The sequence below is a fragment of the Trifolium pratense genome, linkage group LG2 (assembly GCF_020283565.1).
Source record: "Trifolium pratense cultivar HEN17-A07 linkage group LG2, ARS_RC_1.1, whole genome shotgun sequence".
NCBI classification, from domain to species: domain Eukaryota; kingdom Viridiplantae; phylum Streptophyta; class Magnoliopsida; order Fabales; family Fabaceae; genus Trifolium; species Trifolium pratense.
In genome coordinates this window covers 40348453-40375702 of record NC_060060.1, presented here as the reverse complement: position 1 = coordinate 40375702, position 27250 = coordinate 40348453, and the positions used below count along the sequence as shown (strand labels likewise).

The 27250-nt window shown below is 33.3% G+C and overlaps 5 protein-coding genes across 10 annotated transcripts; 2 read left to right on the top strand and 3 right to left on the bottom strand.

The window, feature by feature from the left end:
- Positions 1 to 2322: 2322 nt before the first annotated feature.
- On the top strand, positions 2323 to 3764 carry LOC123904699. Its single transcript, XM_045954329.1, has 2 exons — positions 2323 to 3354; positions 3729 to 3764. The coding sequence occupies exons 1-2, from the start codon at positions 2323 to 2325 to the stop codon at positions 3762 to 3764; spliced, it is 1068 nt and encodes a 355-aa protein (XP_045810285.1).
- Positions 3765 to 7186: 3422 nt separating this feature from the next.
- LOC123909168 (casparian strip membrane protein 2) lies at positions 7187 to 8298 on the top strand. Its single transcript, XM_045959944.1, has 3 exons — positions 7187 to 7467; positions 7557 to 7680; positions 7871 to 8298. Exons 1-3 carry the CDS (start codon positions 7238 to 7240, stop codon positions 8084 to 8086), a joined length of 570 nt encoding a protein of 189 aa, XP_045815900.1. The 5' UTR covers positions 7187 to 7237; the 3' UTR covers positions 8087 to 8298.
- A 711-nt stretch (positions 8299 to 9009) lies between these two features.
- LOC123910130 (NAC transcription factor 29-like) lies at positions 9010 to 11003 on the bottom strand. The gene is made up of 3 exons (XM_045961182.1): positions 10721 to 11003; positions 9840 to 10120; positions 9010 to 9514 (listed from the first exon to the last, which is right to left on the bottom strand). Exons 1-3 carry the CDS (start codon positions 10941 to 10943, stop codon positions 9143 to 9145), a joined length of 876 nt encoding a protein of 291 aa, XP_045817138.1. The 5' UTR covers positions 10944 to 11003; the 3' UTR covers positions 9010 to 9142.
- A 2949-nt stretch (positions 11004 to 13952) lies between these two features.
- LOC123908608 (methyltransferase FGSG_00040) lies at positions 13953 to 15957 on the bottom strand. The gene has a single exon (XM_045959294.1). It carries the CDS (start codon positions 15911 to 15913, stop codon positions 14303 to 14305), a length of 1611 nt encoding a protein of 536 aa, XP_045815250.1. The 5' UTR covers positions 15914 to 15957; the 3' UTR covers positions 13953 to 14302.
- Positions 15958 to 17944: 1987 nt separating this feature from the next.
- On the bottom strand, positions 17945 to 25661 carry LOC123907816 (anaphase-promoting complex subunit 2-like). Of its 6 annotated transcripts, none has more exons than XR_006809494.1 (17): positions 25193 to 25661; positions 25029 to 25121; positions 24698 to 24929; positions 24023 to 24315; positions 23808 to 23879; positions 23442 to 23686; positions 22647 to 23063; positions 22335 to 22536; positions 22083 to 22197; positions 21893 to 21975; positions 21263 to 21382; positions 21033 to 21121; positions 20878 to 20959; positions 20381 to 20572; positions 20041 to 20109; positions 19734 to 19912; positions 17945 to 18559 (listed from the first exon to the last, which is right to left on the bottom strand). XR_006809494.1 is itself a non-coding variant. In XM_045958195.1 (16 exons), exons 1-16 carry the CDS (start codon positions 25421 to 25423, stop codon positions 19790 to 19792), a joined length of 2658 nt encoding a protein of 885 aa, XP_045814151.1. In that variant the 5' UTR covers positions 25424 to 25631; the 3' UTR covers positions 17945 to 19789. The 6 variants fall into 6 exon arrangements, 2 of the variants coding, with proteins under 2 accessions (XP_045814151.1, XP_045814152.1); XR_006809495.1 differs by having other exon boundaries at positions 22671 to 23063; positions 25193 to 25632; XR_006809496.1 differs by having other exon boundaries at positions 17945 to 18555; positions 22671 to 23063; positions 25193 to 25632.
- Positions 25662 to 27250: the final 1589 nt, after the last annotated feature.

Below are 27250 nucleotides of genomic sequence, written 5' to 3'. Positions count from 1 at the left end.
ACAATATTGATTTCAATAAACACATAAAACCAATTTATAATACAAATGGTTTCACTTTTTAACTCTCTGAAACCATTTAACCAGCACAATGGTTTCCAGAATAATTGTAACGAAAATTCACTATTCATCTTCTCTTACGCGAAACAGTGAAAACGTGATCACTGTTCATCCGCGATCACTGTTCATCTTCTTCACCTTCTCTCACGAACTCACACCTTCTCTCACGAACTCCGATTCCAATTCATCTCAGAAATTGCAAAACTCCGATTCCGATTCCGATTCATCTCAGAAATTGCAATTCGGTCTCGTTTTCGTTCGATTCAAGAGAATCAATTTGTAAGATTCCGATTGGAAAACGAAGATAGCGAGAGCGAAGAAGATTGAAGAGCTTGCAGCGGTTACAACGATGATGGTTTGACATGATTTTAGTTTAAAACTAACTACTAAAATAATTAACCATACATAATACTCTGAAATTTATCCCTAATCAATAAAATAAAATAAAATTCAATCAATCAAAATAAAAAGCGTGATAAAAAAAATCTAAGGGGTGCGCTAGAAATCTAAAAAAAAAAAAAACCTGGGGGGTGCGCTAGAAATTGGGGGGCTAGAAAATGGGGGGGGGCGCGTAGCAATTGGGGGGAGGGCGTAGCAGTTGGGGGGCGCGCGTAGCAATATGGGGGGCGCGCTAGAAATTGGGGGCTAGAAAATGGGGGGGGGGGCGTGTAGCAGTTGGGGGGCGCGCATAGCAATATGGGGAGCGCGCATAGCAATTATGCACGGTGCATAAGCTTGGGCTTATGCACCTTAACCGGACCCGAGTCTATTGGTTATTCAGATTAAAGTAGATTTGTTAATATTATATTTAGTCAAATTATGACCTTTTTTCAAGTCAAACTATGACTTATTATTAATACTATACTTATATTTTCTTTTCCGAAAATAATTTCAATTGTGTAACTTTATTTTTATACATTTTTATATGAGTTTAATTTGTATGCACCGTCGATGTAAAGTTTTTTTTACAAATACATCCAATGATATGTTGCCGCATCATTTAATGAATGTGTCACATCATATATTTTTAAACACCATACATAATATATTGATATATTATTGAACGCATGTGTAAAATAACTTTAGACAAATAGTGCATGTAAATTAAATTCTTTTTGTATTAACTTTGTTTACACAATATATACGTACACGTTGAAACAATTAAAGTAATGTTTTTTCTATATAAAAAAATTTTAAAGTAATGCTTTTTATATAAAAAATAAAATTAAGTAATGATCAGTGATTCTTGTGGACCAAAAAAAAATTGACCAAAAAAAGCCGTTAAAGTAATCTGAAATTGAATATGGTATGACTATCCTTTTTTCTTAAAGTAATGGTCAGTGATTTTTGTTGACCAAAAAAACTTGACAAAAAAAATTTAAAGATATTATTAACTATGACTACGAAACATTAAATTACATTATTTTTTTAACTAAAAGCATAACGAAATCAAAGAAAACATAAGAGATTCTAACTAAGTTGACACTTCTTGTATGTTTAATGTTAAATTACATTTATTTTATTCAGGTAAAGAAAAAAACAACTTACACGTATTTTATTAAGCTCGTGTGCAAGTGTGTCCACATCCCCCAAAGTGACTTGACAATGAATCAATTCTCACGGCCGATCACGAACGCTACATGTGTGGGAGCGATCCTGATCCAAGATAATAAATAAAAGGTTTTTCTAATCTACCATTTCATAAATTGAGGGTATATTTACCCATCAACCAATGAGAACAAACTATTGCAAGTCCACATGTGCAAATTCACAAGTTTGTTACAAGTTTCTTGTGGGTACTACATATAAATCCACTCATGTGGCTTGTTCTTATTGATTGATGGGCACATACCCTCAAATTATGAAAGGGGAGAGTATGTCTCACCTAAATAAAAACGTATCGCTTTTTTGGTCAAAAAGATGCATCACTTTTTTTTTAAATTTATTTATATCACTTTTTTTTTGTCAAGAATATATATATATATATATATATATATATATATATATATATATATATATATATATATATATATATATATATATATATATATATATATGTACACCCTCACTACATAGGCATAAGTCCCACTACTTCACCTTTCCCTATCTATCTCATTCTCCCAATTAGGGTTTTTTTTTGTCCCTCTCATCTCCTCACCACTTCTTCCTTTTCACTTATTGGATCTATATATTCTTTGCATTATACTTGAATTGGGCAATCAATCCTAGATCAATTATTCACATTTCACTAGTATTGGGAACTGAATGAGTGATACATTAGCTATGGAAAAAAAGGCACAAGCCCTAGAGGATTTTTGGCATGCATTCTGTGAGGGAGAATGCATCCAATTTTTACTTGAGGTAATTCCCTTATCTAGATTTGCAGCTGAAACATTGGATGCGGTGGCAATTTGTTTAGCATCCATCTTGATTCTGTTTGGGTTGATTTGCATTGCTTACTCATTCTACTCCCGCTTTTGTATTAATCTCAAATATTTTAGTGGCCCATGGATTATTAGAATTACATTCATCCTATTTGTGATTTGGTGGAGTTTAGGTGAGATTGTTCGATTAACTTTGTTAAGACGCACCCTTCATAACTTAAAATGGAAGGAAACTGTTTGCAAATGTTACATTGTGTCGAACATCGGATTTGCAGAACCTTGCCTCATCCTCACACTTGTGTTTCTCCTACGTGCACCCATGCAGAAGTTGGATACTGGAATTATGAGCAAAAAATGGAATGCAAGAACTTTTGGTTATATTATTCTTTATTGTCTTCCAATGTTTCTTCTTCAAGTTTTTGTTATTTTAGCGGAATCTCATTTCTGGAAGAAGGTACCTCATTATTTTACAAGTATAATAATAATTGATGATCCCTCTTTAGTGGCGCCCGTGGAAAATGATGATATCGTCGTTTGTACTTACCCTTTGCGTAGTATTGTTATCCTCGGCTTTTTTACCGTTATCTTGACTTCCTACATTCTTTTGATTGGTATCCGAATATTGAAATTAGTCATCAACAAAGGTTTAAAAAAAAGGGTTTCCGCTCTACTATTCTCTGTTTTGTGTTTCCTTCCATTAAGGGTTCTTTTTCTTGGTTTATCTATTTTATTTAAACCTGGCCATTTTATGTTTGAAGCCTTTGTTTTCTTGGCTTTTCTTGCACATGTATGTTGTTCTGGGTTGTGCATATACACACTTGTGTACCGTCCAATTGCAGATTGTTTAGCAATGGGAAATCTACAATACTTGGAAGCTCAAACTAGGAGGTTTAATGATGATGATGATGATGATGTTTTTGAAGAAGCTAAATTAGTCCACCCAAATTGCCGCCAGAGAGAATCGAACCTCAGACCTTAAGAGGAGCACACTACCAGGTCCCAAGTCAATACCAATGCACCAACCCAAGTGGGTTATGATGATACTGAACTTGTTGGTTGAATGCCATATTTTGGAAAAGAAAAAATTGATTGTATGGGTTTAGCTTCAGTGAGAGCTTTTTTTCTTATGGATCATTTATTTGCTTTTTTATTTTGATACAATGAAGGCCGCTAGGCCAAATTTCCTAATTCTAGGTATATCATGTTTTTTTCTTAGAACTTATATTGAGTGCCTCTTTTTTTTTTCTTTTTCTCTACCATATTATATTTTTATACTTTAAATATTAGAACACTCTTACTTACCGTTACAAAAAAATGGCTTAAACATTGAAATGACTGGATATATACATGTTTAAAATATTTTATAAAAATCAATATCCAAAAATGTTTATGATCTATCCTTTGAAAATTTGACTTTTCTCTTGCAAAAACCGACTTTTCTCAATATGCTATGTTAAGTTATTTCTCAGTGTAATATTTAGTGTATTCTCGGTGTATGCGATGTCCATATGTCCTAGCTAAACTGGCAAAAATATGCTGAAATTGTTAGGCCGAATATCGTGGCCCGGGTTCGAATTCGAGATTTGATAATTATGTGAGTTTAATTTCGGTAGATTTATCACTTCATCTAAGAAAAAAAATAGTAAATATTGATGTAAAAAAAAAAGAGATAAACGAGAGAAAGAGAGAAATAAGTATATTTGCATTATGTTCTTTAAGGCCACTTCATGCATGATGGTACACAAATTATCTTATTTATAGTGACACACCTAGTTTGGCATGTTTGTAAGAAAAGTTGATATTAGAAATGAATATTGGGTCTAACTCATTCTTATAAAATTGGTTTGTAAGGTGGGGATTGTCTCTAGTATATAAACACTTATTTAGGCCATCACGTAATCGATGTGGGACTTCTTAACACACCCTCACACCCAACACTATTAGGCTTGGTGCGTGGATATAAACGGTGGGTGGCCCGATTCCGGAAACCTGATAACAGGTGGCCCAACGGATCGTGAGGCTCTGATACCATCTTAGAAGTGGGTATTGTGCCTAAATCATTCTTACAAAACCGGTTTGTAAGGTGATGATTGCCTCTAGTATATAAACACTTATTCAGTTTATATACTAGAGGCAATCCTCACCTTACAAGCCGGTTTTGTAAGGATGAGTTAGGCCCAATACACAATTTTAAGAGTTGAAAATAAAAAATTTGTCAAAAAAATAAAAATATAATCAAGAGATAGAGAGAGAAAGGAAAGGAAAGAGAGAATAGTTGAGATGATCCAATTTATCAATTGAAGGGAATATGTATCAAAGAAGCAATATTTCGAACAAAGGAAGAAAAATAATCAATTGGCAGAAGCACTATAGATCATTTGTCTTATTTATTTGTAACCCTTTAATTTGGACTTTATCTTTTTATTGTTCCATTTAGGTTCTTTATCATTTATAAACATTTACATATAAACACTTTTTCCCATTTTTTATTAAAATTAAATAAAACTCATAATTTTAATCAATATGTTCGTCATCTTTATCCATTTTGTATATGTTCATCATTTTGATGAAGATGATGAACATATTCATCAAAATTGCGAGTTTTATTTAATTTTTATAAAAAAAGTATTTTAAAAATAAAATTCAGCATTTTTTAATAAAAATGAGAAAAATGCATGGTTTATATGTGAATGTTATAAAAAATAAAAGACTTAAATGAAAAGAAAAAAGAAAAAAAAAATAAAGGAGCAAAGTACTTTGGTGTTGCTTGTGTATACGGTTCATGCTGGTGTAATTTTTGATGTTTGGTGGAGGTGTTGTTTTCCCTCTGTTTGGCGGATGAGGTATATGTTTTTTTTTTTAGGCTTAATTAGGACGGAATTTTATCCTAACCTTCGAGCACATGATCGTGTGAGTCTTCTTAATAAAAGCTTAATTCATGGAAAAACAATTACCAAAGGAATCACAACTATTATGCCTTGATAGGGAATAAATAATGCTAAATGAATATGTTCAAAATATGTAGATTAATATGTATCAAAATTTGAGATCTATGTGGATATATAGTGTAAAATTTGTACACTTAAATTCAGTTTCTTATACTTAAATATAATGTATTGGATTGGATCACCACCTTTTATTCTAATAGTTATTATTATTATTATTTGGTTATTTGATGTGAATTGGGTAAAGTCATAAATGGATATATTATTTGGATTCAAATATATTTTGGGGCTGTATTTGGATTCAAATATAATTAATGGTTGGGATGGTTTGATCATATGTGACAATTTAAGGAAAGAAAAACTCATGCGTAAAAATATTTTGATGTATTAATTGATAGCTAACAGTCTAACACCTTAAATTTTGTAAGAAGTACCATAATTTCATAATAATAACTTAATGAAAGTGAGCTGATTTCTCTAATGGAAAATAAGAATTGAATGGGAAGGGCTGCAATTTTCACCTTTATTTTGCATATTTACACATGTAGCTTGAGAGTTGGGATCCTCTAACTTTACGAGGAACCTTCATTTTCCACAAAATGTTCCAGTCACGTACTGTACCACTGGATTGTGCGAGGGGTCGATGATTCGGTTTGTGGTTTTTCAGAAATAGTCTTAATATCCGATTTGGTTCGTTTTTATTTTCGTCCAATAATTCTAATTATCTTACAAACTCTCGTGTTGAGTTTATTAGGAGACAAACCAATGAGGTTGCTCACAATTTGGCAAGAGTGACCCCATCTCTAGCTAGTTTTCGTATTCATACTGATATCCCTACATGTATCCAGGATTTGATTATTAATGAAATGCTATAAGCTTTTTATGTCAAAAAAAAAAAAATCCTAATTATCGGTTAATAACAGCAATTTGGTACAATCCGGCTCAAAAGAAATCTATTCAGTTCTAAAAAATACATTTCAATTTGTTGTCAAGGTAATTTTTGCTGGTTCAGAACCCGTGCACGAAACCTCTGTAACAGTTTGGTTCATAACGAACCATTAACGGTTCGATTTTCTTGCTGGATCAAACTATGAATAACATAATTCATGTTGTGGCAAGTGTGAGTTAAGTCTCACATTGTTTAGAAAAGTGGAGGTTGAACACTAATTTATAACTGAAATGACACATAAACCTAACACCTTAAGATTTTAGGTTAATGTGTAGTGTCCAATGTGAATGATTCCCCTGATTGTCCCTTGTTCGTGACCCAACAATTCAGGGTTTTGTCTGCATGCCACAAGATAATAACATTAGCAATATATATATAATAAAGTATATACCTAAACCACTAAGGCTCAATTTGCTAACATTAAACGTACTACATGGTGTCACAGCATCTCTTTTAATAACCTATTTTTACTTTCCCTTTGCGTCAATTTGTATTTTGTAAGAAAATATAGTTCTCTCACAAATAACTTTTGCTTATTAAAAAATATTTATCATCCTAAATTTCATATTTCATAGTTTATGTTATTATAGAATGCATGACCAAAAAGAGTAACTAATTAAGATGAGTATTAGATATTTAAAATGAAAAAGTTTCATACTATAGTATGTAATCAGCACTATGCACTCCCAATTATAAAGTGATAATTAATTTCTCATGCTTATGTCAAGCCACTTTAAGCTAAGCAAAACCTAATCCACTACAATTTCCTCTCTTGAATATAGTTAGTGTGATAAATCAGTACTGTTAATTGTTTTTTTATTGGTATATAAATGAGTACCATTGTAATACTTGTTCACTCACATCACAACTAAGTAAAGAGAATCATCTAAGTTGGAACAAAAATGAAGGTTAGTGAAGTTGAGAGTGGAGAAATTTCAAAAGGATCATCATCATCATCTCCAAGTAAACGGATGAAGAGAGGGCTCGCAATAATGGACTTCATTTTGAGAATATTTGCAGCTACAAGCACACTTGGAAGTGCAGTGAGTATGGGAACAGCAAAGCAAACTATGCCTTTTGCCACACGTTTTGTTAGATTCAAAGTTGTATATCATGACCTTCCCACATTTGTGTAAGTCATCATTCCTTACTCCTTTAATTATTAACATATGATATTTGTGAACAAAAGGATCGATGTGATTCATATCTGAATGATTTCAGGTTTTTTGTGACCGCCAATTCTATCGTATGTGGCTACTTAGTTCTTTCACTTGCCCTGTCATTCTTCCACATTGTAAGGACTATTTCAGTCAAAAGTAGGATTCTCTTGGTCTTTCTTGACACGGTAAGCACACTGTTTCTTCTTTCTTGACCCGTTGTTAGTACATAGTCGTTAAACTCTATTTGTAACCAAGTTTAAACTAGACCAAAGCTATTCTGAGAGGTGGAATTAAGGGAAATTGCATACAAAAATTTGGCATGTAATGTTACTGCCAAAAAGCTTTCTAATGAAGATTAAAATTGAAATTGTGAAGGTTATGTTTGGTCTTCTTACATCTGGAGCCTCGGCAGCAGCAGCAATTGTTAATATAGCTCACTATGGAAACTCAAGTGCCAATTGGTTTCCTTTCTGCCAACAATACAACTACTTCTGCGGACGCATTTCGGGTTCACTCATTGGCTCTTTCATTGCAGTTGTTGTGTTCATTATACTTATTCTCATGTCAGAAATATCAATAAGCAAGCACTGAAATAGTGCAGACATTGTGGTGTGGTTTGTGTAGTCCTGAATCTGAAATGTGTTTGTCTAGCCTTTTCTGCAGGCTTTGTTGGTAGCTTTAAGATTTCAATGTAAGCATTCCAAAGACTATACAAAATCCGAGCGTGCTTGTTGCGCGCAGAGAATACCAGTTTACTCATGAATGTGTAAAGGAAATAATTTGTATATTACATTTTACTTTTACATTAAAATGTTGGAAGAAAAAAAAAATTTAAAGTAATCCACTTGGAACTAAATGATAAGATATTTAGAGTTTGTGTTTTACATGTAATGTGGAATAAGATAACCCCATTTTAGTACTAATCACAGTTTATATTATTAATTATGGGACACGAGGCTCCTGATGTTAATCTGATATATAGTATATAATAGTATTAATAGATATTTTATTTCTCACATCACAATCATTATGTTGTTATGAATTGATTAGTCTAAGCAAAGTGCTTAATCTGATCTGCTTCGTGTCCTAGGCCTAACATTCTTAAGAATTCTAAATTAACTTTGAATCAACACTGCCGTTATCATTTTGATAAGGTAAGGTACAAATTAAGAAACATATCAACTTTGAAAACCTCTTTGGATAAAGTTTTTGACTGAGAATTTGCCAAATATATTCTTGGTCAAAATACATTATCATTGTAATGTGTACAACAAGTGGTCCAATCTATCTTCAAATGCTTCATTAGCATAATCTCTATGCATCTGGTTTGAACTTTTATTAAGAGCCAATAAAATCGTTCTTTTGTACGTTCCGTGAGCTTAGCTCAGTTGCCAGCACATTGCATTATATATGCAGGGGCCGACGTTCGAACTCCGGTCATCCCACTTATCCACCTTAAGAGTGAAATTTCATTGTTCTTTTGTACAATTTATATTAACAATTACAACAAGGCATTTGAAAATGAAAATTCATTTTATTGTATAACAAAACAAATATTTGACATAGTACCACCCGGGTCTAGCACGAGTTGTTGGTGCGATGATCTAATGAATGAACATTATTGACATATCTAGAGAATCTAAATTGTTATCCTAAATAATTATGCATTTGTTTCACAAATATTGGCTGATTGGTGATGGTACTCTGTGAATCTGCTTCATAATAGTTATTGATTTCAACTGGCTGAGGTTTTAAAAAAGAGTCTATTCCAGTATTGGAATTGTGTATTTGAAAATCAAAGGTTGAGCCATCACATAAGATTGGACCAAAGTGATTCATATCCAATAGATAGGTAAGAGAACAAGTCCTTGGAAGGTTCATGTTCATCATTTCTTGTTCACCATCATTATTTGTAATTGTAGAATCATTAAACTGAAGTGTTGAATACTCCTCCTTTTGCTGCAATGTTTTTCCCATTTGTTTCTTCTTATAGATTCTGCACAAAACCCAGTCATCTAGCTGATGACAAATACAAGTAAAAGGGAAAGGTTAATCATAAAGTAAGACATTAAACATATGATAAACTTCAAAATTCAGGGTTTAAATGTTACACACAGCCACTGCTTGCCACTTTAAATAGTTTTGCACTGACATCCGATAAAAATCCACGGTTTTGCAACATCACACCACTTTTTTGTAAGGATATTTTGAAATTGGTGATATAACATAACATAAAAAAATGTTGGTCTCTTATTAGATGTGAGTATAAAATTATTTTCAGAAATTCATAAATTAACCAACAAATGTATATATAACAAATAAGCCAAGGCTTAAAGAGATTTACTCTCATGGATCCAATATGCTTGCTAGTTTGTTTTTGAGATCCAATCAATCTGTACTCGTGCATAATCCAATTAGTTTTGATACCCTTTGGTGGCCTACCCTTGTAAAAGACTAAAGATTTCTTCACCCCAATTTGCTTTGATCCACTATTGATTGCCTTGTCTGTGCCAGTAGCTTTCCAATATCCAGATAAAGTTGCTCTGTTAGGCCTCACCCCATTTGGGTACTTTCTTTCTCTTGGGCTAAAGAAATACCATTCATTCTCTCCAAACTCAGATTTATCTGCATTCTATAATTGGTTAGTATATCTAACAATGAATGAAGCATCTAGATATGTGTAGCACGACACTTCAAATTAAAGACATGACCAGTATACGATACCGACACATATAGTTACATTCAATTACATTCATTTTTTGTGTGTGTCATGTGTTTCTCTTAGAATTGAAAGTTGGACGGCTTGTAAGGTGAGGATTTCCCTCACTTATAAAGACATCCAGGCCATCTCGCAACTAATATGAGATTTTTTAACACACTCCCTCACGCCCAGAACTATTGGGTTTGGTACGTAGATATAAATGGTGGGTGGCCCGATAGCGGAAACCTGATAATATGTGGCCCAATGGATCGTGGATGAGGCTCTGATATCATCTTAGAATTGGGTATTGGGTTTAACTCAACCCTACAAAACCAGCTTGTAAGGTGAGGGTTTCCCTCACATATAAACACACATTCAGATCATCTCACAACCGATGTGAGACTTCTTAACAATTTCATAGATGTAGAGAGACATAATCACATTATGAAGTTCGATATACATATAAAAATTTAAGCATAATAATAAACCTTTATGAAATGATGCTACAAAATATGTATATATACCAGGCAATTCCCATGGATCAAATTTATAGATATCAACTTCTGGAATGATAGATGCAGGGCAAGGCTTTGAAGTGGCTTGATTACAAAGGTAATGCACAATTAGTTCTTCATCTGTTGGGTGAAATCTAAAGCCAGGAGGGAGTTCAGAGCTTGTATTAGTCTCCATTAATTGATTACAGAAGAGAGTTTGGTTATGGTTTCTTCTTCTGATAATGTGACACATGAAAAAAGGATAGGAAATTGAAGAGGGTTCGAGAGAAACCAAGGTGTTTGAAATGTTTGAAAGGAGATTGATGCCTCTTTTATGGTTGAAAAGTTTTTGTCGTTTATGTAGAGTTGCATGGCCTTGATTGGATGATATTGATAGGATAATATTTCTGTATTCCTATTTTCCTAGTAGTATCATATCATATTACATGCGTCATTACATTACTATGCTCCAATATGGGACCACTATTATTTTACATATATATCTGTTACACAGACTTTTTGTCCATATGATTCTTTGAATCAAATACTTAGATGTCTATATCCACATTGGTTAATTAGCATTTAATTTGATGGAAATTTGATAGGAATATTATTGGCTTATTGGAAAATATTTAGTTTCACATATATAATAGTTTTAGTCAGCAGCCAATTTTTAAAGGTTGGATCCTTTTATTTTGTTTTTCTTTTGTGTAAATTACATATTAGAATTAGAATGTTTTGACCAAAAAAAGAAGAATAGAAAAACTTACTTTGTCCCCATGAGCTTAGCTCAATTGGTTGGGACATCAGCATTTTATATGCAGGAGCCAGGGTTCGAACCCTGGACACTCCACTTATCCATCTTTAAAGGTGGAATTTCAAGCCACTAGGCTACCTGACCAAAAAAAAAAAAAAAAAAAAAAAAGAAAAACTTACTTTTTTTTTTTTTTGCTCTTTCTTATTTTAGTAATGGTGACCCTGTGAGCTTAACTCAGTTGGTAGAGACATCGCATATATTATGGAGGAGCTGAGGTTTGAACCGAACACTTCACTTATTTACTTGTGGAATTTCTAGTCACTAGACTATTAAATAAAAAATAAAATATTTTAATAATGGTAATGATATGCGGACGCTCATATTTTGTACACTCGCGCAATATCTGATTAATATGTCAGAAAACGTGGTTAGCTCAATTCCATAAATGATAAATTCAATTATTGGTCAAAGTTGTTTCTAATCACGGTTCGATCTTCCGCAACTGGGATGAGAGAGGCTGAAACCACTCGATACTAAAACTGACCCTCGAACTAGATTAAACTCGTGGTGAAAAGAAAAAAAAAACCGAATCTTCAATATGAATTGAATTAATTATCTACTCAACTTAATTAATTATATTTTTACAGGTGATTAACCATATCACGTGTATTTCGTCAAAAAAAAATAAAAAATATCACGTGTATATAAAAAAATGAATGTCTATCATCCTCGTGAGTTTAACTCAGTTGATACAGACATAACACTATATGTGCAGAGCCTAGGTTCGAATAAAATAATGTCTATCAAATGTTTGTTTTTCAAATAAATAATTGTCCATTCTTGCATTACGAAATCATTTTTGTTTACAATACTTGAAATGAAAAACGGCATTAAAAGTTGTATTCATTCTGTGATGCTCCTAATCGACCACACAACTTGGATGCTACTACTAATAAATATGTCGTATCTGTGATGATAGATGATTTCAGCAGTGATGTAATTTCTTTTACAGTTTCAAAATAATGATGGAGGAGTTATAACAGGTGTCTTCTACACGTTCACCTCAAGTTCTTAAGCCTTGTTTGGCAGCACCAATGAAGCGGTCTTCGCGCAAATGACAATTTGATTTATATTCAATGGATATCTGCAAAAAATACGAGAATGGTTACTTAGCCCACCAAAATTGGGAATCGAACCTGAGACATTGAGATGAGCATACTCCAAGGGCCCAAGCCAACACCACTCGACCAACCCCAAGTGAGTTTGCTGAGTTTTTTTTTTTTTTTGATAAAAAGTGGTATAGTATAGCCTGCTGAGCTTTTTTAAAACCATATTACGTGAATTACCAAAATAAAAAGGCACAATAAGTTGATTGTATTATTTATTACATTCCTCCCTATTTTGTTTTCTATATTTTATATCACCCTCACAATAAGTTGGAGGGAATTTTTTATACTGAGTGGATAAACTTGGATGTGTCTGCTCTTCTTGAGTTCCATGCCATCAGGCATCAGCCATGGATTGAATGAGTCAATTGACCACCTTCAGTTAGTATATGGATCAAGATCACCTGCAGTTGAACTCATCAACTGCAGGGCCACACAGTGGAGTAAATTGTCTCACTATTATTTAAATAATTTAAATAAATTATAAAAATATGGCTAAAAGGCTCTACAGCATATCCCTGCAGTTAAAACTCAACTGCAGCATATCCACGTCATTTTGAATTCCAAAGTTTTTTTTTTATTTTTATATTATTATTATTATTATTATTATACTTCATTGCTCAAAAAAAAGTATTATTGTACTTCAGCTTTAGATAGTAGATTTTTATTACTAAAACATAAAAGAACCTTCAGAAGATAGTAGATAAGTCAAGATAAGTGAAAGTGCGGGAGAATCAATCAATCCGTTTCATGATAGTTATCATCACTGCAGCCACGGTTATGCCTGACGTGTGTCCAACCTCAAAAGGATAGCCTGTCACTTCTTTTGTTAAGCCTCCAATTTTCGACAAGATAAAGTTAAGTTTGAAGTTGAACTTGAATTGATCCACTTCAAAATTCAACTTGGTATACCCTACATTGCATTTGATTCTGGTTAGTGTTTGTTTGAATTCCATGTACAAAAATCACAACAAATTTGTTAAGGCTCTAAAATATAATTTTTATCAATTAAAACTATAATGAGTCACTGTGATTTTGACACCACTACTAATTAAAACATAAACTTGTTTCCAATACTGTACTCGGCTACCAATCGTTAGTTGGCGCTGAACTTAGTAAGGAGGACCACACTTCGATCCCCCGCAGCTGCGATCGGGAGGGGGTGGAACCACTTGATGCCAGAACTGACACCCGAACTGGATAAAAAAAAAAATACTGAACTCGGCTAGAATAGCTTAAAGTTAAAATTGTAAATGGACAGCAGTGAGAGTGAATTAGTGATACTGGTTGTGAGGCTATAGTGAAATTGTCTATTGAGGTTCTACAGATATAGTTTCTACTATCATGATATTATTAGAATATACATGCTGGTTAGCAGCAGTTGGTAAGGCTACTAACATAAACAATTTCACACACAAACCCTGTTTAGTTAATAGTTACAGAGCACTATGAATTATGAAATTTTCAGCAGACTTAATTTGGAATAACATATGAAAAATGAATATTGAGCATAAATAGAAGCTGAATACAATTTATGTTAACTGAAATTATCGATAAAATTGAATTTCACAGCATTGTCGGTTGTCATTGCCATGACAACTTGAGTTGATCGTGGCATGAAACAGACTCATGCTTACAAATAAGTACAGAAGACATCAAATGAAAAGGAAATGGAAAAAGAACTGATAATCAATCAGCAATGCAAAGCTCAAGCAGTGTCTTCATTGCTTGCTTTTTCACTACCTTTCCATACACTTCTCTTGCTAACTTGAAAACTTTCTCCATCTCCAAATTTCCACCACCACTACCACCGCCTTTTTTCTTCAATTCCTCCATCAAAATCTTAAGCACCCTGTGATCACCTCCCACTACATCTGTGATACTATCAACCACTGCATCCAATGCTGGAATCCTCCTTCCCCATCTTTTCATACACCTCTCCGAACCGTAAGCCTCCGAGTATAAAGACCAAAATGAAGCCCTCAAGTATCCCTTTTCTTTCCCTCTAACCTTCCATCTCTTCATTTGTTCCTCAAGTTTATACACCAAACCACCAACATCCATCCCTCTTTCAATACCAATCTCAATCTCCTTCATCTCTTGCTTGGAGAACAAGATTTCCCCTTCAAACTTGCACCTCTTGCACTTACAATGAATCCCCCATGTCACTGACATATCTTTTCTCTTGTTCAAGGAAGTAAGTGGATCAAGATAGGCCAAAGTTATCTCTTCACCGGCTTTCAAATCTCTTGAAGCATGAACTATCAAATAATCCCCAACATGCAATCGCCTCCCATTAGGACAACAGGAGTGATTGATGAATGAAGGAAGCAACCATAACCCAACACCATAACAATCATTGTTCTTCCTCAAAACATTGGCCGAAACTGCATCCTCAGTTAGAGAATTAACATCCAATATAGCCAATAACTTCACCATATCAATATCAATATCCTCACTTGAATGCATTTCACCAATGCTCTCAGGCCTAAAGAGTTCTACATCAGGCACCTCAAGTTCATCCTCATTTTCCCCAATTGACAATTTACCAATCAAATCCCTAGTCTTATGACATTTTCTAACAAAATCAACAACTTTATCAATAAAATTCTTCCACATAACTAATTGTGTATCCTCACTCAAATCTTTACCTGCCAATATACTCCTCTCAATTGCAATTGCCTTAGTAACCAAAATCAAAGACCCTGCATCAATATTCTTTGTTGCGAAAACCCCACGCCCACTAATTTCCGATTTTCTAATCTCAACAGAACCAATATACTCAGCAAGTTCAGGAGCCTTACCAGGAAACCCATTCAAAACCCAATCAGAAAGATCCAAATTCCCAGTCCTTGATAAAAATTCAAACTTTTTACATTTTTCAAAATACCCAACAAGAAATTCAGAGTTCCCACTAGCTTGAGGATCAAGAAGAGCTGTTTTAAAGCAATGAAGAGCCATTGAGTATCTATTAAGAAAAAGCAAAATCTTACCTTTGCAAACTAGGGTTTTGAAATGGGTAGCATCAAGTTGCAAAGCATGATCACAATCTTGCAATGCGGAGTTGAAATCACGTAATCTGGATTTAGCTTCGGCGCGGTTGCAGAGGGCTATGCAGAGAGATTTGTGAAGTTTTTGTGGGTCAGAGTGAGGAAGAGAGAGATTGTGGGTGCAGAGAGTGATGAATTGGGAATATGCTTGAATTGAATCGTTCCATTCTTCTCTGATGAAAAGTTCTGTTGCTTTGGATCTGAGTTGTTGCATGTACTCTTCTTGTTCTTCTTCTGTTGTTGTTGCCATTTCTAGTTTGTAGCTATGGGTTGCAAATTGAAACTGTTTTCAAGTTTGGGTTTAGAATTCAAAACTTTCCTAATTGTAACGGTCATTCATTCAATTTTATTTTTGTAATTTAAGTTAATTAAATCATAAAGTTTTCTGTTTTTATTTTTTGTTACACTCCTCTTTAGTTTGACTTGATACACGTCAGCAAACACTGATACTGGTTCCGGTCGAATCATTAATGTCAAATATCTACCGCTCTTCCTTAAAAAACAAAATATCTACACTATGTAGCAAATAAAAATTAAGCTTAAATGCACTTTTGGTATTTTATTTTAATATTTTTGAATTTTTAATCTTCCTATTTTAAAACTTAATTTTTTTGTCTTCCTATTTTAAAAATTAACATTTTTTTTTACGATCCTCTCCAATTTTAATGACATGGCATGCATTTGTTGATGTTGCAATAATGAATAGGAAAAAAAAATGTACATGTTATTATTTATTTTTTTTTTTACTAAAAGATAACGATATTCATTCAAATTTGTAAAGTACATCAATCGAAATCATTACATATTCAAGTTCAACAAAAACTAAAAAGAATGAATTTGCGAACAAGCTCACAGCATCCGAGTTAATAGCATAGAACAACATAATTACACGGCCTACAATTGATATGAGAAGATTCAAATGTCCGAAATAGTCATGCCTCCGAATTTGCAACATTGAAGACGTTAAAGTCATTGAATATGCACTGAATTTGATCGAAGCAAAACTGTAAATTTGAACAAAATAAACATCGCACAAAGACGTGACTTCAAAACAAATAACAAGAAAACACAAAAAAATCCAAATAAAACCTAAGATGTAAAAATCACTTATTAGAATAAAAAAACAATCAAGAGGGGTAATTCCGGATCAAAATTGACCCTAAATCATCCCTCTCTAATGGAGGATGTCATTATGTTATTTATTTATGATTTATTTTTATTTTTATTATTATTATTATTATTTTAAAAAAAAAAGTTTATTAGTTGATCACCATCATGGAATCATCATCAAATTTAAACAAAATCTCAGATCTAAAACCACAAACCCCAAATTTCAAATCTAAAAACACTCTTGAAACCCAAATCCACTCCTTAAACAAGACCTCATTTTCTCTAAAAAGGAGCACCAAATCAACACAAACTGAAGACCTAAACATAAACCCAAGACATAAACGCAACCTCTCACCTACATAATCGCAAAGCTAGAACAACCATGCACTAACCAAACCCAATACACCAAATCGGTCCTTGCAGCAATGTAACAGCCCAGGGTACGTGGTTCGATTCCCACGAAAGACAAAAACTTCACTAATGAGGGGGGTGGAGAAGATCGTGAGGTGGCAGTGCTGGGACCACCTAAGGTGGTGGGGCCTGGGCTGTTACAAACAACACAACACAACCAGGAACTCAAACACATCTCGAAGTGGTGCTTTGTTGAAATTCTTTATTGGAATTGAAACAGTAATCCCATGAGATTTATAACCAATTTTGTTCCAACAAAATATTGTCATATATGATTCTTATCTTTCTTGTAAAAAACCTTACTAAATAACATTTTACTTATTAGTGTGATTCCATGATGGAGATTAACTACGTCCCTCCCAATATATAAAACACATTTTTCCAAAATTTTATTGTCCTATTTTATAAGAATACCTTTAATTCAGAAAAATACCTTTAATTAAATGAATAGAAATAAAAAATTATTATTTCTTTTTTTTTTGTCAAGTAGCATAGTGGGATGGCTAAAGTTCGAACCTCGACTCCCTACATATAATGCAATATCCTACCAACTTATAATAAAATGGTTTTGGCTAACATGAAAAACTTCACCAAATCTGCACAAGTCCCGCCTATCAACTCTCTCAGGTTGTTGGTTGTTTATACTTTATAGTAACTTACTTAATGATTTTAATATAATTATTTAAGCTACTTAATGATTTTCTTCATTCTTATGAAAGTCTTATATGCCAAATATTTTGTAGCAAACATTAGTAATGAAAAAAAATAAGTGATTGGAACTAGTTAATAGTTACAGAGAGTAACAACCAACAACAATGTGGGGTAGTTCAAATGTTCAACAATGAAATTTTACATAAATCCAGTCTCATGATCATCTCTCTAATGGTCTAAGGTGGAATAGAGGAAGAGGAACTGTATAAATACTCCCTTCTAACATGAATTTCAGCTTCCTAAATTCATTGCATAATTAATGTATCTGAACATGTCACATAAGAGGTAGTATAGGATAACTTTTCCTATCAGGCTAAACAAGTCCTACATATTCAGAAAGGTGGCACATTCAAAATGTATTAAAAACATCATAAAAGAGCCAGCTTTGATAACAGTTGGCAAACTAGAAAACACATGACAACAGAAACCCAATAATGTCTTCAGATTCACCAAGTATATCCAACAAAGCAAAAGAAGAACGTTGGACTGCTCTATAGTTTGTGTCAACTTTAGATTGGAACATGTGGAGGAAGCATCTCAAAATCTCAACCAGTTCAATAAAAGCTTCACATTTTTACTTTCACATGCCATGTGTCAGTTTCCTCATATCAACAACACATGATGTATATGGCAACAAATATAGGCAGCTCAAGTTGTTGTCTACCTTCAAAGTTTATCAGCAAATTGTCAGGACCTGTTCTTTGAAGTCTATAGGGATGATAACAACAATCATTGATAACATGGATAGTAATCCTTGATTCAATGATAGAATTTGAGTAAATAGGAGTTTTAGTTTCTCAAATTTATGAAGTTTATTTATGTCATTTATAGTTAGGAAGTCGATTAGTATTTTCCTACTTATTGGTTGGGTTTATAAATAGACGGTCCTCCAAAATCACGAGCTTTTAATTTTAGTCCCTTAGAAAAATGTACACTTTTAGTCCCTCTTGGCAATTTATAGGGAATAATTTTAGAGACTAAAAATATCCATTTTTTTACAAAGTTTTCAAAATAAGGACTATTCTTACAAACTTCAATATTATGGAAGTTAAAATTACTATTAAAATTTAATAGGGACTAAACTTGAAAGAACGTAGTTTTGTAGGGACTACCTATTTATTAATAAAAGAACGTAATTTTGTAGTGACTAAAACCGGGAAATTTATTTCTTTATAGAAAGAACAAGGTGAAAGGCGATCGGCCAGTGAGAAATTAGCCATAGAGAAGGGAAAGCTCCGTTGTGGTTGTTCCCTCTCCTTTAAGTCGAGTGACTTCGTACCTCTCCTGACCAAGAAAAAGAAGTTCCAGAGGCATCCTCCATTCATATCGATCCAGAATTCCCATATTTAACCCTTATTAGTTTCACATCTACTATTACAGTACTTCAATATTTTAATACTTTGTATATAAATCAATAGCAGCTCTCTTTTTACATAATAATAAAATGAGAATTACATCTCAATTCATCATGCTCTGATATTCTAGAAATTGAACAATGTCAGAGAATTTAGTCCTATTTTCAAATTTAACACAACAATTTAAAAGGTTTTATGCTTGTCTTGATGCAGCAAGAGACCACTCAAGTCAATATTTAGGAATTTCAGTGGTTTTGTTGGATATTTACTAAAAATATTTTGATAGAGGGACTAAATTAATTGATGTTATTTAATTTAAGAGACTAAATTGCTAAATTTGATGACTAAATTGACCGACCCTTTCAATTCCAAGGATTAAAATGCTTAATTACTCTATAGAAGTTTGTGTAATGAGTTAAGGACTACGCCAAAAAACAAAAATGACAATTTTAAGAAATTCAGGTTCTGAAAAACATATTTCACCTTTTTTTGCTTAAAACTTGTGGCCAAAAAAGTATGATTTCAGTTCCATAAGCTCGCTACTTCTTTAGAAAATACACACCATCCCGAAGTTCTAACTTCTCCTCGGACACTAGACCAGATAAAAAGCTCTGTAGTTGTTGGAGTGATTTGTCATACGGCGGATCAGCAATACAAAACATCTGCGTTTATAGAAAGAATGCGTATCATGGAATTAATCTTGTTGCTCATGTTATCTGTCTTCAAATATTTATAAAGGTGTAAAACAATATTTTTGTTCAAGGGTTTATGGATAAAAAACCATTCTTACCTTGAGCATATTGTGCATGCGATCTAATGCCATGCTACCAAAGTTTGTGAGCATCCCCAAGATAAATTTCTTCCATAAAACAATACACATGTTAGATTTCTTTATTTGTATTCCCTCGTGTTTGAATACTTTAATAAACATAACCGAGAAACTTGTCCAACCCAATCCATCATCATAAGGGAAAATATTTATTACATATCAGAAACAAAGAGTGACATGCAGATAGTAAAAAGGGACTGCTTCCAAAAATATGAAAACAAGTCACAAATATCAATCAAAATTCAAAAGTCACAAATATCAATCAAAATTCAAACTTAATAAAGAACTTTATTTCATGTACCTCATACACAGTCATCTCCTTTCGAAGTTGATTTTCTACCGAGGCCACAGATCTGTCTTCCTCCTCATCGCCTCCAAGAAGTTCCTGAGTATTGCCACTGCCTCCCCCATTTTTACTTGTCTCGGCCATGTTTTCCATAATGGTGTATACATGGTCAGAGGAATCTCCCCCTGGCGACTCTGTAATGATCCCCTGTGTACAAAAAAAGATGGCCGCAAGTGAAATTACATTTTCACTGCTAAATTTAGGACATGCGATTTTAAACATTGAATCCGGACCAATTGAAGTATTGAACAGCAAGTCATGCCATTGAAAGATAAGAATGAATACACATAAAGATTAAAATTACCATCAATAATAGTAAATTGTAAAATAACTCGAATTCTTGTTTTGGAAAAATCAACAGAAGTATCCCAATTTGCCCAATCTTACAAACTAAATATAACCAACCATGCTGTATAAGTGTTTATACTAATACCTAAAAGCATCAGACCTACCTTGCTTATCCAAAAATGGATTCTCCTGTTTAATACATCCACGGGTATCCCAATAGCAGCCGCAAGGTTTTTAGAGCTCCAACTGAAAACAGAAATATAATATTACTGTATAGTCAACACATCAGACAAAAATTGTTGACAGAATGTTAGGACACCTTGTTTGGTCTTGAAACTTCATAATGATAGATGCAAGAACAGGGGCAACTGTGAACTGTACTACCCTATCTTCAAACTGCAACTCCAGCTATACCATTGGATATGATAATATTAGGAGAAAAATATAGCGATAAAACTGTAAAAGGTGGGTACGGGACAACACTACTAATCAAATTCAAAATTATTTTGCAAAATATCTCAAGACAATGAGATCTGAAAAGCAACTAACCTTGACAGTCCCAAGACTTTTTTTCCACTGAAGCTTACGAGGTGTTTTGATTTCACCAAATCTCTTTGAATAATCAGAGAGAAGCTGGTTAACAGGTTCAGGCAGGTTGAGGGGCTCATCCTGTAATTCTCTTCAAAGTCAATTGCAGGACAGACTAGACAGCTTTACAAGACAACAATGCAATTGAACAATTCATTTTACTGAAAAACTAGACTGTATTATCATTGTACTTAATGATATGCTTCAAGTTGAGAATGATTCAATAAAAAACAAGAGATGATAAAAGCAGAGCTAATTAATCTTCACGAAAAGACAACTGACATTATAAAATGCTAAAGCAAATTCTTGTTAGTTTGAAGAAACTCTCTGTTAGTTTACATGGAATAACAACAAAACAGAATATCAAGAAATTTTGGATCCGTTTAAGTTTCTTGAAAAAGAAACAATCAAAATTTTATGCCCAGTTTGATGTGTTTTTACTTTCCTTTTCTGAAACTTTTCTGAAAGTATAATATACATGCTGAGTAGTGAGAACTGAGAACTATAATTTGAATCATATCATACTTGAATCAATTTTTTCACAATAGCCGAAATTCAAAAATGAACAATAAAATAATTTTATCTGTAGACCTGTATTGGAGGCCAGAAATTAGAAGATATGATAGTGGCGGCTATTTTATCCATGGATATTGCATTGTCTTCGACCTCAACACCTAAGAGTGCATAGCCAAATTTTGGTGAAAAGGAATTGAAACAAATAATGGTTAAAACAACATTTGGCAACAATCACAAATAAGGGATATTTGAACTTGAAAATTACTTGTCTGGGATGGCTGACTTATGGTAGCTTTAATGTTAGTGTTGACTCTCTTTGAGCCAATTAGATCATTGAGCATAATCTCACATTTTTGTAGGCTGCTCTCTCCGAAGTGTATCTGCAGACACAAAGCATTAAGCAGATGCTTACATAGGAACATCAAAATCAAGAATGACTACACGTACAAAAATGATAAAATGTTAACATATATCCCGTCAAATAAAAAGGCGACGCGACTTTTATATTAATAAGTACCTTCAGGAGTTCTAGAGTACGTATCTCTGAGTCAATATCATAATCAGATTTATTTAGAAGTTTCTCGGCAAGCATAGTTCGATATTCATGAACTAACTGATCTTTTGAACCGATTATCCCAACAATCATGCCAAGTATGTCAACCTTCGTTTGATTTCTACTACCCTTCAAAGGATCTGCTTCAACAGGGTCAGGTTGCCACCTGTTTTAAAATGCCAATTGAGAAGAAACATCAATTTCATGTCCTGGATGGCGGACCACATCAGAAAGAACAGTGAAAACTGCCAATCAAAATCCATAATATAAATATACCGTGTGGCATTGAGCCATGCTTGCCTATCATCAGTGTTAAAATCATCATCAATACCAATATTTTCTTGAATTTCTTCATCTCTGTTCAACTCTTCAAGAAGGCTATCTCCAGGATTTCCAGATGCACTTGAATTTCCACCCGTCCCATCTGTCAGCATGGTCACTATGCATTTTATTGTATCTCTTCTTCCTTTTAAATAATCTCTTATTGGTTCACCAACTGCCTCAAGGAAAACGCCTGCAGGATCTATTGTCCTTAGGGCTTTAATAGTCGAAACATATTGGTGTAATATATCATTGGTTGATGCGCCTGCAGTAAGGAGGCGATAACGCAATGCAGAAATAAATGACTCCACCAGCTTTGAATGTTGTCCGGTGTATTCAAGACAAAGTTTTAAGTCTTCAATTGCAGGAGAGCTTCAAGTATCATCAAAGAGAAAAAGGAAAATAAATGCTCAGAAAGCAATGCATAAACAAATGAGATATGATTTAGAAAAGAATTAGGTATGTTAGTGCTTATTGTTGGAGTTCAAAGTTTAATCAAACCAAGGTTAAAGCATGTAGCTAGATGCAATTCAATTTTCATTGTCCAGTCATACAACCAAAACAATGATTTTCAGAAGAACGTGTCAAAGCCTAGAACAATCACCATTCTCCTCCTATTACTGCAGGAAGCTATACCCATTAAACATGTTTCCACCAATGTGGTTGACCATGCCATTCAAGAAGGTAGTTAATTAATTTTCTAACAGAAAACCCAGAAGAAAAGTAGGGAATTACAATTAACAAAACTACCTCTCAGGATAATCAACAATTATCTCAAATAATTTGGCTATTCTTAAATCTTGTAGTGTTTCATAAGCAAAATATTCCAGCCGCAACTTCCATCTGACAAGACCTTCAGAGGGAGTATCAATTCCAGGACAAAATGATGATGGTTGTGGCGCTAAAGGTGATTTGAAACCTGATGAAGTGCTTTCATAACTAACAGAGTCACCAAGATAGACAAGAAGGGCATGGAGAAACTGGAGAGGAACAGCCTGAATGATTCCATTTATAAGTATCGTATGTTAGAACCGTGAAAACGTTTGTTTATCTAAATAGGCTAGCATAGGCGCACACACGATGTATACACACACACAACATCTATGCACTACAAACCTGTATCCAGCTTTGAATAGATTGTAAGACAGAACTCCTAAAATCATCACCAGCTACATTATAAACTTTTGCCTGTAATTCAGACAAATGACCCACGCAAAGATTATACTCAAACAGAGATGCAAAATACGTGCTACATAGAGGAGAAACCAAAATTGGGAAAAAACTGAGGAAAACCGGAGGATCCAGATTTTGAATTGCATAAACATGCTCACCTTTAGTAGTAAAAATATAGCAGAAGCATAAGCATCATCAGCCATAGAAGTAAATCCAAGACTTCTGAGATCAAGAACAACTTTTCCAATGTTCTTCACCAGTCTACTGTTTTCTGAAAACCGGCGGTCACTATAGCACTCATCAACATCCATCTCACCATCTTTGTTGCATACTTTTCCTTTTTCATCTAAATCCATGCCATCCTTATTTGGAGATACATCATCGGTGAACTCTACATCTACCATTGTACTTAACTCCTCCAGCCTTCTTTTGAAATACCAATGTAATATAACTAATGATAGCAAACAAAAGAAATACAAGGCCGATTAGAAATGCAATATAACTAATGAAGTTCTTTTAAAATACAAGACAAACAAAAAATATGAAAGAAGACAATTGGTAATGACAGGACACAGTAACTTTATTCCTAATAAGCAAAACTTTCAAGAAACTAGAGTGTTTTGAAGATCAAGGAAACCATTACACTAAGAACTGACCTATATCACACGTATATTACACTAGGAAATATGCTGAAAACCAAGAGCATTGTTGACAAGATTCTATAATCAACAACATTTAAAGCAATATATTTATTTATAGTATAGTATGAATGAAATGCCAAGCCCTAAATAACAATAACATTAACATAAAAGAACAATAAACTTGTTACAAACCAGGGAAAACCCGAGGAAGTGTAGTCATAAGCACAGAAGAGACAATCCATTGATACTTAGAGGTAAGATAATTCCTTTCTGCTTCAAAATTATGTCTTTCCTCTGACATTTGATCCTTGAAAGATTGTAAAGCATGGACCAAAATTAACAAACACTTCTCCTGATACTGTTTTTCTATAGAGATTTCTTCCAAAGCATTATACAAAACACTCTCAATCTCATCCTCATCAATCTGTTTCATTTCATAAAAATAAAATAAAAATGAAGCATTGCAACAAACAAGTACAAGACACAACAAAAACAATGACAAGTTAGACTCATAAACACTCACATTGATATCATCATTTTTGTTCAAACCAACAAAATCAGCGTAAGGATCAAAATGCCGCCAAAACCTGGATGCCCCATTTCGTTCAAAAGTTTCCTGCGACAAAAGGGATCGATAAAAATTCAAAGTTTGTAATGTAAGTAGTGAAATGTTTATTGGGTATCTACCTCCAAGACTTTAAGAAAGTGGTCGAGAACGAGTGATTGAAGGCCATGTTTGCAGAGAGTGTGAACGTGAGAAACAAATTGAGCACCGTATGAGAGGTCGCCGGCACCGCCGAGAAGAGATTGTGTGGTGTTGCAGAAGGCGTCGTAGCTGTCGAGGATTTCGTGCAGTTGGTCATCGGTGAGTGTGTCTAAAATTCTTAGGTTGAACAGTGAAGAGTGAGAATCCTCCATTGTTGCAATAATCGTGAATTAGTGAAGTTGAAGTTGAAATTGAAGTCTTCAACAATTCAACAATTCTTTCTTCCCCATTCTTACGATGTTGGGGGTTTTGGTGCAAAATAAAATGGGAGAAGAGGGAAAACAAACAAGGGAAACTTGCTGTTTTTTTCAAGGTTTGGTTCAAGACCCAAAATGGGGAAGAAAGAAACATCTAGTGGATCTTTTTTTTCAATTAAATAAATTAAATAATGTGAATTCACTGATCTTTTAACTAGTATTTCCTTAAAAGTATTTTATTTCCTTATACTTTTTAAATTTTAAAATGCCACATAAACAATTTTTAGTTAAAAAATCAACGGGGGCTAGCAAATGCAAAAAGGGTAAACTTGGGGGGTCAAAATCGCACGGTTGAAACTCGGGGGGTCAAAATCGCACAATTGTGAAACTTAGAGGGTTAAAATCGCACAATTGAAACCTGGAGGACCAAAATCGCACAATTATGAAACTTTTGGGGTCAAAACTGCATTTAAGCCATCAATGTATAGCAAGGAAGACGGTTAATTACTATTACTATTCTTTTTAATTACTCCCTCCGTTTTTTTATTTTCGTTTTTCGTCGGATTTATCGTTTCTATTTAATTGTCGTTTTTATATTTTAAAGGTATGATTTGTCAATTATACACATTGTCAATTAATCTTATCTTTTTTAATAAAACTAATTATTGTTATATGTTTGAAAAAAATAATTTTTATTTTTACATAACATATTAATTTTTTTTTTTGTTTTGTAGATAAAATATTAAATTTATTATAAAGAAAAAATGTGTGCAAAAAACTAAGAATTTATGGTGCAAATGAATGTGTATTATTGTTATATGTATATTATTTTTTAAAAGAGAAATATATGAATATTATATTAAGTTTCAATAAATAAATAAAAAAAAAGGAAAATGAATGTGGTGACTTTTTGTTGTTAAATTGAAAGTGGAATATATGTTAATATTTTTTTTACTTCTTTTAATAAATTTCAGGTAATTAGTAAAAAAAAAATTCTTTTCGAAATTATTACTATCATTCATGGATACCCATACGTATGTAGAGCGGATTTATATATCATATTTATCCAACAGAATATACACAAATATCATACTATTCCATAGATATCTATTGTAAAAATAAAGCGCATGTGTGAAACATTTTAATATCGTAAGTGGTGTGCAGATATGGAACCCCCCACCCAATTAAATTTGAACGCGTCTAGTTAGCTAATAGTAGATATGCATGCTTTGTTTGTTCATTGATAGGTCTTGAATAGTGATCCAATAAAATTCTGTTGCACTAGACCACTAGTATTTTACTCCCTCCGTACGGATATATGTCCCTTTGAGAGAAAAATTTATACCATAATATATGTCGCTTTATATTATCAATGAAATATTTAAAATTATTTTTTCTATTATACCCTTAACTATTTATTACTCTCTCTTCTTTCAATTCTTTAATTTATTTTTTTTCATATCATAAATAAAGGACAATTTTATAAATCAACTTATAATCTCTCTTTTCCACACAACATTAATTACCTTTGTTAATATAAGTAAAAGTGTCGAAGCGACATATATATATATTACGGTACTGGTATTATCTTTTCTAACAGGGTTGTTGAAATTCTGCTGCAATAGACCACTAGTTATATAGTGTAGATACATACTCCAGTAACATACTAACATGTACCCACAAAAATGAGGTTTAGGATAATCATCATGTAATAAAATTCAACAATCAGGTTCAGTGAGAAGCAAATGGTTGTGTTGTCGATCTTTGAATTTGGATGTGCCC

Bases quoted from the DNA above. Each gene is read 5' to 3' on its own strand.
- LOC123904699 (XM_045954329.1), top strand. From the start codon at position 2,323: ATGAGTGATACATTAGCTATGGAAAAAAAGGCACAAGCCCTAGAGGAT. The intron at 3,355-3,728 runs GTTTTTGAAGAA...TTTAAATATTAG, and splicing joins ATGATGATGATGATGATGAT to AACACTCTTACTTACCGTTA.
- LOC123909168 (XM_045959944.1), top strand. From the start codon at position 7,238: ATGAAGGTTAGTGAAGTTGAGAGTGGAGAAATTTCAAAAGGATCATCA. The intron at 7,468-7,556 runs GTAAGTCATCAT...GAATGATTTCAG, and splicing joins CATGACCTTCCCACATTTGT to GTTTTTTGTGACCGCCAATT. The intron at 7,681-7,870 runs GTAAGCACACTG...GAAATTGTGAAG, and splicing joins TCTTGGTCTTTCTTGACACG to GTTATGTTTGGTCTTCTTAC.
- LOC123910130 (XM_045961182.1), bottom strand. From the start codon at position 10,943: ATGTGTCACATTATCAGAAGAAGAAACCATAACCAAACTCTCTTCTGT. The intron at 10,121-10,720 runs GTATATATACAT...TATAGAATGCAG, and splicing joins TGATCCATGGGAATTGCCTG to ATAAATCTGAGTTTGGAGAG. The intron at 9,515-9,839 runs GTAAATCTCTTT...ATTTGTCATCAG, and splicing joins AGCATATTGGATCCATGAGA to CTAGATGACTGGGTTTTGTG.
- LOC123908608 (XM_045959294.1), bottom strand. From the start codon at position 15,913: ATGGCAACAACAACAGAAGAAGAACAAGAAGAGTACATGCAACAACTC.
- LOC123907816 (XM_045958195.1), bottom strand. From the start codon at position 25,423: ATGGAGGATTCTCACTCTTCACTGTTCAACCTAAGAATTTTAGACACA. The intron at 25,122-25,192 runs GTAGATACCCAA...CTTTTGTCGCAG, and splicing joins ACTTTCTTAAAGTCTTGGAG to GAAACTTTTGAACGAAATGG. The intron at 22,198-22,334 runs GTACTTATTAAT...TTGTGTCTGCAG, and splicing joins GTACTCTAGAACTCCTGAAG to ATACACTTCGGAGAGAGCAG.